Genomic DNA, 16,078 nt, shown 5'->3' on the forward strand with positions numbered 1-16,078 from the left:
AGTACTTGGTTCCATCTTCAGGAACACCTTAGACACTAGATATAGAGTTGGTGACATTGACATTGCACGGGATTGTCATTTGCACTGCCATGGATCAAGGCTACAGGTTTTTTTTCATTATGTCCTGGTTAAAGATAGGTTTAAAAATTGTATTATTTGCCAAAATGTATGTGATAGTTTTCAAATAAACATGATGAATTCTGATACTTCTTTAAAATTGAAGAGTCTTAAGATCTTGGAACACGGGCTATGCTACCATATAGTAAAATCTCAGCTGACTTGAGTGGCTGCTGACTCTGTATCCTGGGAACCGTTCTCTAGCTCACGTCAGATCACTTTTACCCAGACTACTTCAACTCATGCTTATTATCTAAATGGCTCCTGTAAGCATATGAGTTTTGATTCTTTATCCTATTTAGTCTATTACTTATGCAATAACACATGACAACATTAAGAATCCATAATGAAAATAATATTCTCTAGACTCCTGGCAAATTATGGATTAAGAATTCATGATGAAAATAATATTCTCTAGACTCCTGGCAATTATTTCTCATTTTATTTGTTAATACTGTAATCAATATTAACAAACTGATAATATTATATGAATGTATAATCCTTTCATTGTAATTAGTATCATCTGAACTCTGAGCTAAGACTAATTCTCTCTTAATTAGTTTTTTTTATAACTCTGGACATTATAGTTCTATAATAAAGAAGGTTGAACTATTTATGTATCTCTATAGAAAGCTTAGAGTCAAATTTATGTTCCACCAGTAGCATAAATTTGCCAATTTTGTTATATACTATAAATCTCTTAAATGCTTTCTTGGTCAAATGATAAAAAAATGGATAAACAAACAAAACTATGATCTAAGTTTTGGCCACTTCTCTTTTCTCCTGTGCATGGTTTTCTTGTCTTTATTCATGTAAACTCTTCTGAACGAAAATTCCTTCATCAGTAATTCATATAGGGCTTTATTTCCGAATTTGGGGTCCTTATCTTTGGTCTATTCACATAGGTATTCCACAATCTCCTACATTTCATGCATATAATAGTAAAATAGGTTCCAGAGAATTTCCTTCAAACCTCTATAATTTGGGGCTCTCTACTATAGCAGGTAGGATGTGCAGTTCTCAAAAGTTGAACTTGTAGATATGCACATACTATTAACGACTGCAAAAATATTTCCAAATATATGTTGCCATTTTATTCAGAATCATTCCTGGGCTCAGTGTAAACTGCAAGTGGTAGTTGGTAATTCAACAATTTTTAGACAAACTTGGATCATAATTCTCCCATTCCAAAACAAGTTGGTGTCACAGGAGCTGTTTTCTTTGGGAATCATCTGCACATAATACATGTAGCTAATAGGGGCCATCACTTTCTTAACAGTCCCAGCTCCTACAGTCTCAAACTCTGTCTAATAATAGCTATGTGTGAGGGTGACCGAGAGCAGAAGAAGGAGGAGAAAGAGAGATAGGGAGAGAAGAAACATATGATGGACTTCTCATTCACTTCTTAATTTATTTTAATTCATCTAAGTGAACAAGGCTGACACCTAAGAAAATGGTCAGAGGAAATTCCACCTTGGTGACAGAATTTGTTCTCTTGGGATTGACAGATCGTCCAGAACTTCAACCTATCCTTTTTGTGCTGTTCCTGCTTATCTACTTGATCACTGTTGGAGGGAACCTTGGCATGTTGGTACTGATCAGAATAGATTCACACCTTCACACCCCCATGTACTTCTTTCTCGCCAGTTTGTCCTGCTTGGATTTGTGTTATTCCACTAACGTGACTCCCAAGATGTTGGTGAACTTCTTATCAGAAAAGAAAACCATTTCCTATGCTGCTTGTTTAGTCCAGTGTTATTTTTTCATTGCCATGGTGATTACTGAATATTACATACTAGCTGTAATGGCTTATGATAGGTACATGGCCATCTGTAACCCTTTGCTTTACAGCAGCAAGATGTCCAAAGGGATCTGCATTCGTCTGATTGCTGGTCCATATGCCTATGGGTTCCTTAGTGGCCTGATGGAAACCATGTGGACATACCGCTTGACTTTCTGTGGCTCCAATATCATTAATCACTTCTATTGTGCTGACCCACCCCTCATCCAACTCTCCTGCTCTGACATTTTCATTAAGGAGATATCCATGTTTGTGGTAGCAGGATTTAACCTCTCCAACTCTCTCCTCATAATCCTCATCTCCTACGTCTTCATTCTCATTGCCATCCTGAGGATGCGTTCTGCTGAAGGCAGGCACAAAGCTTTTTCCACCTGTGGGTCTCATCTGGTGGCAGTGACTATGTTTTATGGGACCCTGTTCTGCATGTATGTTAGACCTCCCACAGATAAGTCAGTGGAGCAGTCCAAAATCATTGCTGTTTTCTACACTTTTGTAAGCCCTATGTTGAACCCCATCATTTATAGTTTGAGGAACAAGGATGTAAAACAAGCCTTTTGGAAATTGATCAGAAGAAATGTACTTTCGAAGTAAAATCACAGTGTATCTTTCTTTGTAAATTAAATAAAAGATGTAATTATGAGAACTAGATCTGACTTTAACTGCCTTTCAGTAGAACCAATTTTAAATCGATAATGAAAATCTATAATCTAATGACAAAACATAAAAGGCACGGGTATATAAGATTTATAGTTTTATATGTAACATGTGAGTACATTGTGTGTGTAAAGGGGTAAGAGTTATATATAGAGGTATGAGGCATAGTTTTTCTTCTTTTACACACTTTTACGTTTATAACTTATATGTTACTTTTACATTATGCAAATTATCCTTTCTTGTAGGAAAACGTTCGATTTCTAGAAGAGTGTAAAGTAAAAGAGTAAAATATTTCCTTTTCTTGCCTCTCTCTGATCTGCCATTCTCACCTCTCAAAGTTACCACTATCAACAGCTTTCTTTTTGCTTCCATAAAATTTCTATATATCTCCAAACCAATTTATCACAGTACGGGTTTATATATACACATATACACAAAATTGTTAGTACACATGTTGACTGTCATGAGCTAATTTTAAGTACTTCATAATTCTGTAGCATTTACAATGCAGGGTCTTTGATTTCATTAAATAGGGAAATGTGACCACAATAGTGATGAGACTTGCTGTCACTTCTAGGAAGGAGAACTTATAATAATAACTTATAATAATATCCCCGTGATATCCGTTTAGTTCTCCCCACTTGTGAGACTCAATTTTAATAAGATACTTTCCTCCTACTGCCATACAAGAAATAAAACCTCCAAACAATTATTTGTTTAGATATTAACTCCCAAAGCAGGCAAATAATGGCTCTTGCATAACCCATATCTCAGAAGAAACTGTGACTTCTGTAGAGTTTATTAGTGACATTCTAGCCTTCTAGTGTCTAGGATTTTCATGCCTTCTCTCATCTCTGCATATTAACCTATTACTAATGATGAGATAGATATTTGTTATTTGCATCATAGTTCAAATTTACCCACAATTGTCCTCTGCCACAATTAATTATTACATATCTAATTTTGGAATTAAATGTTAACTAAATTAAATATATTTCAATGCTAAAGAATGAAAACGATAAGTTGATCTTTTAAAGATGTTAACATTTCAGGTGGCTTTGAAGCTACATACCATAAACAAAGTCAATGAATGTTTATTGAGTTTCTACAATAAGCCAAGTCCTACTCCAAGTACCAAGGAAACTTCAAGAAGCTCTAGGATTGTATAGTTTTGTAGAGTTTATGAAACTATAAAAAGAAAAATCAATACAATTGGTTAAGTGCTATAATATAAGAAAATGAAAGTGCTGGTGTAAAAGAGGAAAGAAACAATTTATTCTGAGTAAATTGAAGTTAGTCTTATGGTTGTACAGACAAGAACTGTTCATCTTTTATGCTCCTGTTTCAACATACTTATTGCACCTAATACAATGTTATATCAGGCCAGTCAGGGGCTGAACTAAATAAGTGGTAGAACCAATTTGTGATCTCATATGTGAATGCTACTTTCAGTGAAAAAGGAAAAAACCATAGAATTGTAATTATTCACTCCCCCAGTTCGAACATTTTTCTTAGTAGTATTTCAAAGCTTCTTTTCTGGCTTAGAGCCTATTTTTGCTCAAAATTTCCTGCAGGCTAACATATTAATGTTCATTGACTTTTTTATTATTCCGTATAATTATTTCAATCTTTCATATAACTAGATGTTGTCATTTAATAACTTTATACTGAAAGTCAGATTGTCTCTAAGTCCTGTTAAAACACACATATAAACAAATAATTATTTTTGTGACTTATAACATTCAATTGAAAGTTTGTTGAATTGTACTTAAACACATACCTAGATCTATTATTACTATTTAAGCAGACACATACATTCAGTTCTGTAAAACCAATTCCTTTATTATTACAAATTTTCTGATCTCAGGGTTCATGTCTCTTTCTTTACAGTCTAGCTTGGCACCAAATGAAGTTTCGATAATGATGGCAGCATAAAATAATAAATGAATTTCCTATTTGAAAGTGAATAATTGCTTTTATTTTTAGATATATAAGAAAAAAGCCATATCGCTATGTTCACATACACACAAGTTTAAGATAAGAGGAGTTATAGAGAAAACTTTCATGAATTGACCGGCTGGCTCGAATTACACCATCAGCATGTTAAAACAGTTTATTTTTCATTGTGCCGGACATGGAATAAATATGTGCTAATTAAATGCTTTTTGTATTAGTAGATTATTTCAGTAGACCCTGTATTTTCATCTAAAAGTTAAGGAATTCCTTTATTAATGATAATGTCTCTCATGAGGGATTTTAGGAACAGGCTTCTAAATTTTCATTCTTCTCCTTTGAAAGTTAATTCTTCTGTATTCCATATTTATTTTAAAAAATTGAGCAATGAGATGATAAAATAATTACTGTAAAAAGAGACCATATTTTCTGTATTTTCCTAAAGAACAATAGTGTTGATATTTTATATTTTTCTCCCCACCTATCTAAAAGTTAAATATTCTAATTGATGGCTTTTTTAGAAAAATGATTCCATGTATATTTAGAAAAAATAAACAAATGTTCCAGAGAATAGTAATGTTAAAAGCCTAACATTTTAATTCGTGTATCATATATTTTCTTGAGAGCAGTGGATAGTGTAAGAATGTTTAGAATTTCACACTCATACATATACACATGAAGGAGAGAAAAAGAAATAATAATGCTTACCAAAGTTCAGGTATTGTTTTAATACATGTTGTTTTACACAATGTGACCACCAATATTACTATTTCGGTATTATAATTCCCACTTTAAATATGAACAGAGACTCACAGATTATTATTAATCTAAAATCATATAGAAGAGAAGTTCAAATGTGTCTTTAAAGTGTATTACTTTTTGTTTTTCTACTATATTTGTTCCATTATACTTCATTGAAGGGAAAAAGCATGCAGTGAAAAAAACTATTACTTTTTGTTTTCCAAAAATGTTGTCGATCAGGTATTTGACAGCTACATGCACACTGAATGATATAATCAGCTAAGAGAAAACTTCCTACTTTGTAATGTATAGACTAATTCAACTTGTCCAGTAAAGTGATCTTCGTAGTCAGATCCTGACTCCATCATTTATCAACTATATTAATAGTTAAGAGAATGAACTCTGGAATGAGATTTACTGAGTAAATTTCTCAACCTCTCTCAATCTCTCTCAGCCTCAGTTTCTCCTCTATAAGATTAATATATAATACTATCTCTAGGGAAGCCGTGTAGCAGAAATGGATTAATACATGTAAAGTACCTAGCATAGTGCCTGATATATAGTATTTACTCAATAAAATTAACTCATTTTTATCATTAACTAGAAAATTACTTCACCTTAGAAACTCAGTTTCCTCAGAGTTTTGTGTATTTTTTTTGTTATTACATTTATCTCTTTTTAGATATAATACCCTTATAGATTTGGTTATTTAATTAATGATTGTGTTCTCCATGATATTATAGATGCCATGAGGTGAAATATAATGTTTGAAAACAATTATTCTCCATTGCTTGGCCTGATACAAAGTCTGTACCTCCTAAAAAACAGATAGATAGATAGATAGATAGATAGATAGATAGATAGATAGATTATCGATAGATAACTTTTACAAATTGGAGATTATATGATGTCTTATAAGGTGATAGGAATTAGAAAACATAAAATGCTCTGATGGAATTGTAAATGTGTATGATTTATTCATGTATAATAAGTCTGTTTTTATTTCTTTAAACAGAAGAATTCACCTGGAAATATTCAGAATAAATTGAACAAGAGAGGAGGAATTTAGCTCCCTGAGGTTGACCAGTTGTCTGGTGTTGCAACTTGTTCTCTTTGTCTTGTCTCTATTTATCATATTCTCTTTTTTTGTGAAAATCATGAGCCAAACTCTGCGGATCACATCTTCATACTGTCTTCTTACCAATCTGCCAATTCCATACATTTTGGTTAACTTTTTATTTAAAAAGATAATTTCCTTGATCAATTTATTTGACCAGTATAACATGATCACATTTCTGTTAACTCAATGTATCTTGTATCTTGTGTTGTCTCTTACAATCATATCCACATGGTCATCTACTTTTCATGTAGTTACAATATTGGGTCTAAAGTACTCTACATTTATATGGCCACCATTGTCTATATAAGTGATTTTATGTAGACTTAACATCTCTTTTGTTTTCTCCAGAGCTGGCAACATGGAGCATTATCATATTTTGCCACTTCATAGCTACTCAGCCCAAATAAAATTGGATTTTACCAAAAATCATATTGGAACTCTAGAATATGCTTAGGAGTACATGGGAATTTCAAGTTTGCATTTTTTTAAAAATTCTTCAATCTTTCTAATCTTTGTAAACCAGAAAAATGTCTCTTTTTTTGAATTCTTTTTTATAAATATGCCTAGGTAATGGTATTTCCTAAAAATAATCAATAGCAAAATGTAAATAGTATTTCTCCTGTATGTTTGTGATTTTTCTTTTAAACTGCCAAATAAATAGAAAGAGAAAAAATGTAATATTTGAAAACAAGAAACTCCAAAGTTGAATTATTACACAAATCGCCTTTATATCCTTTTCAGCATCAAGAATCACTATGTAAATGATTTGAAAGGCTCGTATTTGATTGTGCTTTTATTATTGAATAATGTAAAACATGATGTTTTTTATTTGTGTTTCTTGAGGAAAGGCAATTTCTTATTTCAACAATAGCATAAAATCTTCCAGAATAAATCTTCAAAGAATGCCCAATAAAGAGCTAAGAATAATAGCTGGATAAGTGATTTACTTACTTTATATCTTTAGCTCTAAAGTCTTGATTTTTCAGTTCATAAATCTCATCTGTCTCACATTCCACAAGGAAATGTTACATAATGATTTAAGTGTTGAATTAATTTTCCTGAGTTTTAGAGAGCACTTTAAAAGTGATGTGACATTCTCATAAATGAACTTAGAATATCAGACTGCATGTAAAAGTAGCTATTGACTTAGGAATTGAAATGTATATAAAATCATTATTTATTATGATAGTGTTTGTTTGGAAGATCTCCTCTAAAAAAAATGTGTTTTTTTCTTGAAGACTTGCTCTATTTACTGACTTTAATGTCAGCCTGTTTTACGTGGGCAAGACTATGTTGAGGACAGGTTTCCTCTCACTGCACACCTCAACTGATAGAAATATCTTCATATGTTTGGGGTCACATGTAATATAACTCTACTCAACACAAAGTTATTGAGGTTTATCAAAGACAAGGTGCTTTAGGCTTTAAAAATGATTAAATATATAAAAACTTCCTATGAAGAGCAGTGTTTATGTATGGAGAAACACACACAGCTATTTTACCATAAGACTTGTTGGGAACAATTGAAATATTTTTTTAAAAATTGTTTTGTGAACATAGAGGAAGAACATATGAATTCTGATGAAAACTTTTCTGGTAATTTTCCCTGAGGATGTGGCCACTGAGATGGGCTTTGGAAGTTGATTAGAGTTTCAAAGGATCGAGGATGGGAGCAAAGACACTTACTACAGAAGGAAGTATTGGTCCAAGGAGAACCACTTGGGTGGGCCTGGGAAGCCATCCTGAATAGAAAGTGAGAAAAGGTGAAGCTGTAGAGTAAACAGGATCAGAGCGGGGAGGAAAGAAACATCTTGCTGACGTGTTTCTACTTAATTTGACGTAGATGGGCAACCATCAACACTTCTTACCCTGAATAGTGACATGAAGGAACTCTGACATCCAGTCATGATTTAGGATGTGCCTGAGAGAGAGAATTCTGTAAAGAGCAATGATTTTGTTTTAACCAAGATAGACAGGGACTACCTGACTGGCCACCATCATCAGTCTGGCAAATTGGCGTCTCTGTCTCAGGCCATTTTTATTCCTGTCCAAGATTTCTAGCTTTTTGCTTCCATCTAGGGATTAACGTTAGGAAAAACATATTAATTAGTTGTAATTTATCTGTTGCCACGTCTTTGCTACCTTTCAAACACTCCATTTCTTTACAGATTCAGTGCTATGCTGCTTCATTTGCTGTTATCAAGGTCCTAAAGCACCTGGTCACAACTGTCTCCTTATTCCCCAAACTGCTGAACAGAAGCTGAATTCCACCAAGATCTCAGGAAAAAAAAAGTCGTGTCTCTTAACTCCCAGACAAGGCACCAAAATACGCACTCGACTTTCTCAATTTTATTGATATTATGCTATGTAAAGTGTAGACTATTTAAATTGGAAGTGACTTAGGATATACTGAAGTACATATTCAAATGTTTTAAAGATGAAGAAGCTGTAAGATGCTAACTTGTCTAAAATAAATAGACTCGCCTATATACACAGAAATACTCGGTGGAATTAAACCCACAGTACTTGGTTATCTCTCTAGCTAAATGCAATGGATTTATTAGAAATTGCTCCATGAACCTAGAAAGCATGGGAAGTTTTGATTCACGTGTTTGTTTAATCCATTCATGAAATGAGATACTGCTTAATCCATCTCATGAAATGAGATGAACTAACTGAGGGAAGCCATGAATGTAAATGGCTAAAGACAAAAGAGCTAGCATCTGTTTTCTTATCTCAGCCTGGTCATTTAGTAGCTCTTCGAAGTTGAGAAAATTGATCATTGTCTCTGAGACTCAGTTCCTTCAACTGTAAAAGGGGTTTAATATTAACCTGAGATTTTGTATGAGTTTCTAATAAAATTGTACATAAAAAATGTTTAATACATCTAGATTAATAAAAGTTAGTTACTTTGTTAATCAAATATATTAAAAACATTTAATATGGCCTAAGAAAGTAAATTGTGAGAGTACTTTAGTTTTCTTAGTTGCTTTTTTTTTTGTCCTAGGAGTTTTCTGCAACAAAACAAAACAATATAAAAAAGTAATAAAAAGGGCTAAAAATATCCCCTTTTTTCAAATGAATGGATGATCACTCCAATGAGACCATGTGTAGAACATGCTCTTGCTGAATTGGTGGTCAAGTGAAATGAATGAGTGTTACTTTTTTAGAATGCAGTTCTTTCTGCTGAGTACTGAAGACAGTGAGAAAGTATGGTGCCCAGCAACATACGGCAAGCAGTGGACAAGGTCACTACCAAGGTTACTACCAAGAGAGATGAAGAGGACAATGCAGAAGAGATGCTTAAGCCATTCCTAACTTCACTGTGCAAAGTCCCTCAGCTATCTTCAAGGAACTCTTAATTGGCAGAATTGATTGCTCAAGCTCACTTTAAGAAATGCCATAGGGAAAAGGATCAACCTTATAAACAAAGCAACAATTTCCTTCACTTATTATTTCTGGAGGCTCATTGGTTTTCCTACTTCTTTATAGGTAAGACTATTTCATATGTGTTAGAAACCAGCCACAGTGTTACTATTTACACTTGGAATCCAATTTCTTATTTGATAAGAACAAGAGCATGTTAGAAATAAAGAATTAGGGTTAACTATGAAAAGTACCAATGCTCGTAATTTGAGAATTTTTATTTCTTCTAAACACTAAGCAAAGCAGAGGTAGAAATTAAAATTTCCTCTGATGGCCTTATGTACCTCACACACAGTCAGATATTTACATATGTGACAACTTTTAAAATCCTCAGAGAAAACCCCTGCAATGACATTTTCAAGGAGAGAACAATGGGGCTCATAAAAGTTGAATGTAGACCAATTGCAGAGCTACTCGCAGCCCGGTTGCAATTTTTCAAATCAAACCTTCCCAGTTTCAAAACCCATGGTTGATTTTGTGAGATGCATGACAGCATTCAGAATACCAGAAAAGTTTTGGCACAAAAAAGTTTTTAAGTTTTCAGAAAGCCCAAAGATACCTTGGTAGACCATTATTAAGTAAGGTTGGATGTAAGATTAGGCCACAAACAAGTAGAATGGTACATGTTTCATAGTTCTCTGGTAGGAGATGAGAAAATCATAGTGATACACCCCACTACCAAACCCACTTGAAAATACATGCACACACACTGCAGTGAAAGATGAGCTGCTTAGAATAACATGGAGAAGAAAATGCGCAGTACCTGAGGTCATTCCAGGAAGGAAGAGATAGAAGTGAGAAATAGGAAGGAGGAAGAAATAAGAGAAATCAGAAATGTGTTATGAAGTTGGGAATTAAGTACTATACAGTAGACTGAGGAAAAAATCCTCTGTGGTTAGAGTACAGGAGGTGAATTTAAAGCGTAAATATGCCCAAAGTTTAAATTTAATTTTAAAAATTCTTTTGGCTATGGATACTATTTCACCTGCATTCCATAGAATTGCAGTGTGTGTGTGTGTGTGTGTGTGTGTGTGTGTGCGCGTGTGCACGCATTTGTGTGTGTTTTGGATTTCTAAATGACATGAAATAGATGGATAGGAAGTTCAAAGCAATTTTAAAAGGTCTCAAGAGGCTAACACTGCGATTATCTAAGCATTATCATCACATTTTTGAAGCTATAGCACAGTCCTTCAGCATAAACTCTGAGGGATTATTTAAGTTCTAATAATTCACTTGATATACTTTTATCATATGCAGCACTCAGCCTTAGACTATGTTGAGTACTGCTCCTAGAGATTTTTTATTAATTGGATAATGATTTCAATTTCTGCAAGAGCAAAACAAAATAATGGTTAAACAAGTTAGAAGTTTAGGTCTCATATAAAATTCTGAGCTAGTATGTCAGTTCAGTGCTGTCAGGAGTTTCAACTTATTTGCTCTTATTTTTCTGCATCTCATCCATATGACCCAGAATGGCTCAGCATTACACCCGTATTACCATCACAGGAGGCAGAAAAGAGTAAGCGGAGGGCAAGCCTAGGGTATAAAGAGACAGATAAAATTGTAAACATTGTGCAAAATCTCATCCTTTCATCACCTTCTCTTGGTTAGAATTTACTCTTCAGTTGTAGTAAATCCAATTTGAGAATAAACAAAGAAAAGGGACTTACTGTGGTAATTTATTTCTTTACTTTGGTTTTCCTTTGTTTAAGTGCTGTTTCAGCGACGAACTCTGTGTTCAAGAAGGAAGCATGAAGGTGGGTATGAAGAAGGGGCCTCTTTCTCGCAGCTTGGTGCTGTCTCTTTGCTCTTCAATCTGTTTTCTTCACTGTAGATGACATGCAAGACTAAGTCATTTCTAAGGACTAAAAAATTAGCTGCTCCACGATTTATTGAATTGACCAGAAAAAGGTTGGAAGACTTTTTGAAAGATTTCTGTGCATTATATTGATTTCCATTCATGATAAAAGATTTGCGATTGTTCATCTTTTCAAAGATTTCTTTTTTCTTCCATTTCTCTCCCCTTAAATAGTATCTAGTCATTCTAAAATAGGAAGTACTGACTTTTTATATCTTACAAGGAATAAATTGAGATACATCTTCTAGTTCATCACTTATTACTCTTTTACAGAGAACCTAAGGGTTTCATCTGATATGTGCTGGAAGAAGGATTTGTTATTAGGAAAGAACTTCCACTATATGGTTCTCAACTTCTAATTAAGTTATTTGGTAAATTCTTTTAGATAAGTGATGAATATTCATTTGTTTATTGCCACTGATCGGCAAAATTTGGGCTAAATTAATTGATGTAGGGTTAAGTAAAATGTGGAAAATAGACAAAGTAGAAATAGAGACGGGTGAGAAATGTAGTGACAGAAACAAAGAAAACATAATAGACAAAGAGACATAAGGGAACAATTATCAAAGAAAAAGACTTGAAACTGACAAGTGACTGAGACCCAGAGTCAGTTTAAGTGTGTTTGCTAAGGTTTAATTAGATCCTGTTTTAATTAAACCATTATTTCTAGTGTCTCCAGGGACAAAACAGTCATAGAAAGGGAAAAGAAAAAAATGAAGAGAAAGAAAAAACAAACAATATCATAAGAAAATATGATTTTGGTATTTTTTTTTTGGCATTTAAAAATTATTATGACTGATCCAAAATTCTCATTTCTCATTAAAGGAAGTTATGAGAAAAAACTTCACCTCAGTGACTGAGTTCATTCTCCTAGGACTGACCAGACGCCTGGAATTGCAGATTCTCCTCTTCTTCCTGTTTCTGGCCATTTACGTGGCCACGTTGGTAGGAAATGTGGGCATGATTGTCCTCATCCAGGTCAACGCCCGGCTCCACACGCCCATGTACTTTTTCCTGAGCCACTTATCCTTTGTGGATCTGTGCTTCTCTTCCAATGTGACCCCAAAGATGCTGGAGATTTTCTTATCAAAGAAGAAAACCATTTCCTATCCTGCTTGTCTGGTGCAGTGTTACCTTTTTATTGCCTTGGTCCACGTGGAGATCTATATCCTGGCCGTGATGGCTTTTGATCGTTACATGGCCATCTGCAACCCTCTGCTTTATGGCAGCAAGATGTCCAGAAGTGTGTGCACATCCCTCATCACGGTGCCGTATGTATATGGTGCACTCACTGGGCTGATGGAGACCATGTGGACCTACAACCTAGCCTTCTGTGGCCCCAATGAAATTAATCACTTCTACTGTGCTGACCCCCCGCTGATTAAGCTGGCTTGTTCTGACACCTACAACAAAGAGCTGTCGATGTTTGTTGTGGCTGGTTTCAATTTCACTTATTCTCTCCTTATCATCCTCATTTCCTACATCTACGTATTTCCTGCCATCTTAAAGATCCGCTCTACAGAAGGCAGGCGCAAAGCTTTCTCTACCTGTGGCTCCCACCTGACAGCTGTCACCATATTCTATGCAGCTCTTTTCTTCATGTATCTCAGACCCCCCTCAGAAGAGTCTGTAGAGCAGGGGAAAATGTTGGCCGTGTTTTATACCACTGTGATCCCCATGTTGAATCCCATGATCTACAGTCTGAGGAATAAGGATGTGAAAGAAGCTTTAATCAAGGAACTGATCAGGAGGAGATTGCTTTCCAAATAAACTTCAGTGCTGACTTTGTTGTTTTGATTGTATATATGCTTTGACTTATTCTTAGGCTTTGTCCAAAAATAATTTGTTCACATCTATATTCTTTTTTTTTAATTTAAGGAATTAGGTAATTTCCCAGGTAGAATTTCTAGTAAAAGGAATCTGAGTGCCTATGTCAGTTGATAGGAATTTTGAACTCCCTGAGAAATTTTCGCCTGTCCAGACCCAAATTAAGAACCTATGTATTGAGGAATTGATGTCAGTAAAACCCCTAATTTACATCACAAGGAATAAAATCATTAAAGCCAAACAGTATTTTATTTTGGAAAGGAGTCTTATAGTTTTAAGTTGTCTCTTAATGGGAATTATTTATTTTAGTATACGGCTAATCATAAGCTTTTTAAAAAAATTGTTTCTGCTAAACTTTACTAAGCTTGCCACCCTTCCCTGTGGAAACCAGCATTCCCTTGACCTTCCTCCACCACAATGTGAGCTTTGTCTCTTTGCATTTACCTGTGAGCTCAGCTCCAGTCTCTGCTTCTATCAACCCCATCTTTATCCTGAAACACACCAGGGACCTGGTCCACAGGTCCAACTCTGGACTTTTGTCTTGGGTCTTTTGAGAAAAAACAAAAAAGACTCATTTATATCAAAGTTGAGTGTTACCTAAATGTCTGTGTGGGGAGATACAAGGTAATTTATCATATGTTGATGAATGTTTTTATCTATTGTATCAACCCATAGGGTATGAAATATATTTATGCCGATAATATCACCTCATATTTGCATAGCAATTTGTGAATCCTACAGTCCTTTTGAATTTGTCCTCCTCATTCCACAGAATAGTAAGAGGAAATAATATTTATTTTCAATGGCAACCTGTGGGACTAAAATTATTTACCTTATTTTAAAGATGAAGACACGGTAGCTCAAATGTTGACCACAGATAGTTAAAACCAGTACAACCTCTTCTAATCGTGTAGGTGTGTGTTGAGAGGTGTTGAGGCCAACAGCTCCACTGAAGGTACCGAAAGCTTTGAAAGTAATAATCTCCATAGAAGATGGGAGGCCAATGAATGATGAGGTGAGCATGTGGTAAGGAGTTCGAACAGAGATCTCTGATGAAATTAGTATTGTTGAAGGGACAGTAAAAATATTGAATAACTTCAGAGTTTAAGTTTAGCGTGACCGTGAAAATACCAAGTGTCACCACTAAAAAACTAAACATAAAATGTATTTTGCAAATATTTAGGAGAAAGAAGATTAAAAGATAACACTTATTTATAGAGGGTTGACTATGTACCAAATAATATTCAAAACTCATTGCAGATTTTTTTACTTATATTTACAGATATTTTGTCAATAGTCATCATAACAACTGAGATATGTGGTGTTATTGTCCCAATTTTGTACCTATGAAAACCTAAAGTGAAGGGATATTAAATGACTTGCCACAAATTACAAAAGTAGTAAGTAGAGAAGCTGCAAATTATACTGCAATCTAATTCTAATTTTTATAGCACCTTTAAATATTGCTCCATTTGTAACAATGCATTAAAAGAGCACAGAAAATTATGAACAGATTCTGAACAAAAATGTATTCAAAGAACAAAATAACATATCACAATGTACTCAACTTTGGTGGTCATTAGAGGAAACGCAAATTGCAACTATGAGATATCTGTACCTACACACATATGAGAATAGCAAAAACTGAAAACTAATACTAAAATAAACAAAAACCTCCAAACCTCATAATATTAAGTATTGATGAGACTATGAAATAACTGAACCACTTATATAGTGCTAGTGGTAGTGTAAATTGATATAATTAGTTCGTAAATCTATTTGGCAGTATCAACTTAATCCGAACATATGCATAGCCTGTAAACCAGCAATTCTACCCAGAATTCTAACAAGAAGAAATACATAAATGTGTTTATAGAGAGATATGTGCAAGAAAGTATTTCATAATAGTCACATCTGGAAGCACTCTAAATGTCTTACGAGAATAGAAAAGATATATAAATTTCGGTATAGTCATACAATAGATACTACACAGGAATGGAAATAAAAGAATTATCGCTGTATCCATTACATTCAACATGAATAAAAATCATCACTATAGACTGAATGCTTGTGTCCCCCTCAAATTTCTATGTTGAAACCTAATGCCCAATGTGATGGTATTTGGATATAGAGCCTTTGGAAAGGAATTAGGTCGTGAGGGCTGAGACTTCATGAATGGGATTAGTCCCCTCATGAAAGACACACCAGAGAGCTCCCTTGGCCCCTCGTCTATGTGAGGACACTGAGAAAAGACGGCCATCTCTGACCCAAGATGAGGACTCTCAACCATACTGATAACCTGATCTTGGAATTCTGGCTTCCAGACCTGTGAGCAATAAATTTCTGTTGTTTGTAAGCCACCCAGTCTATGGGGTTTTTGTTATAACATCCCAAACAAACGATAACTATCACCAACATAGTGTTCATATGTCATCAAGGTTCATCAAAAGACCAAACAAAAATAAAATGTACCATGTGATTCCAGCTATGTGAAACTCAAAGGTGGACACAACCAACCAGTAAAAATGAATATGTAGTAACTGGAGGGTTAGTGACCAAGAAGGGTCCTGAGGAGATTTTC

At 34.4% G+C, this 16,078-nt stretch overlaps 2 protein-coding genes across 2 annotated transcripts; both read left to right on the plus strand.

Annotated features, from left to right (window-relative positions):
- The first annotated feature begins 1,402 nt into the window (after positions 1–1,402).
- LOC120600674 (olfactory receptor 1030) lies at positions 1,403–2,509 on the plus strand. Its single transcript, XM_039860149.1, has one exon. The coding sequence runs from the start codon at positions 1,571–1,573 to the stop codon at positions 2,507–2,509; it is 939 nt and encodes a 312-aa protein (XP_039716083.1). The 5' UTR covers positions 1,403–1,570.
- A 9,976-nt stretch (positions 2,510–12,485) lies between these two features.
- Positions 12,486–13,440, plus strand: LOC120600676 (olfactory receptor 5M8-like). Its single transcript, XM_039860151.1, has one exon. It carries the CDS (start codon positions 12,502–12,504, stop codon positions 13,438–13,440), a length of 939 nt encoding a protein of 312 aa, XP_039716085.1. The 5' UTR covers positions 12,486–12,501.
- Positions 13,441–16,078: the final 2,638 nt, after the last annotated feature.

This window comes from Pteropus medius, unplaced genomic scaffold, assembly GCF_902729225.1.
Source record: "Pteropus medius unplaced genomic scaffold, Ma_sr-lr_union100, whole genome shotgun sequence".
Lineage (NCBI taxonomy): Eukaryota > Metazoa > Chordata > Mammalia > Chiroptera > Pteropodidae > Pteropus > Pteropus medius.

Coding starts and splice junctions, on each gene's coding strand:
- LOC120600674 (XM_039860149.1), top strand. CDS start 1,571: ATGGTCAGAGGAAATTCCACCTTGGTGACAGAATTTGTTCTCTTGGGA.
- LOC120600676 (XM_039860151.1), top strand. CDS start 12,502: ATGAGAAAAAACTTCACCTCAGTGACTGAGTTCATTCTCCTAGGACTG.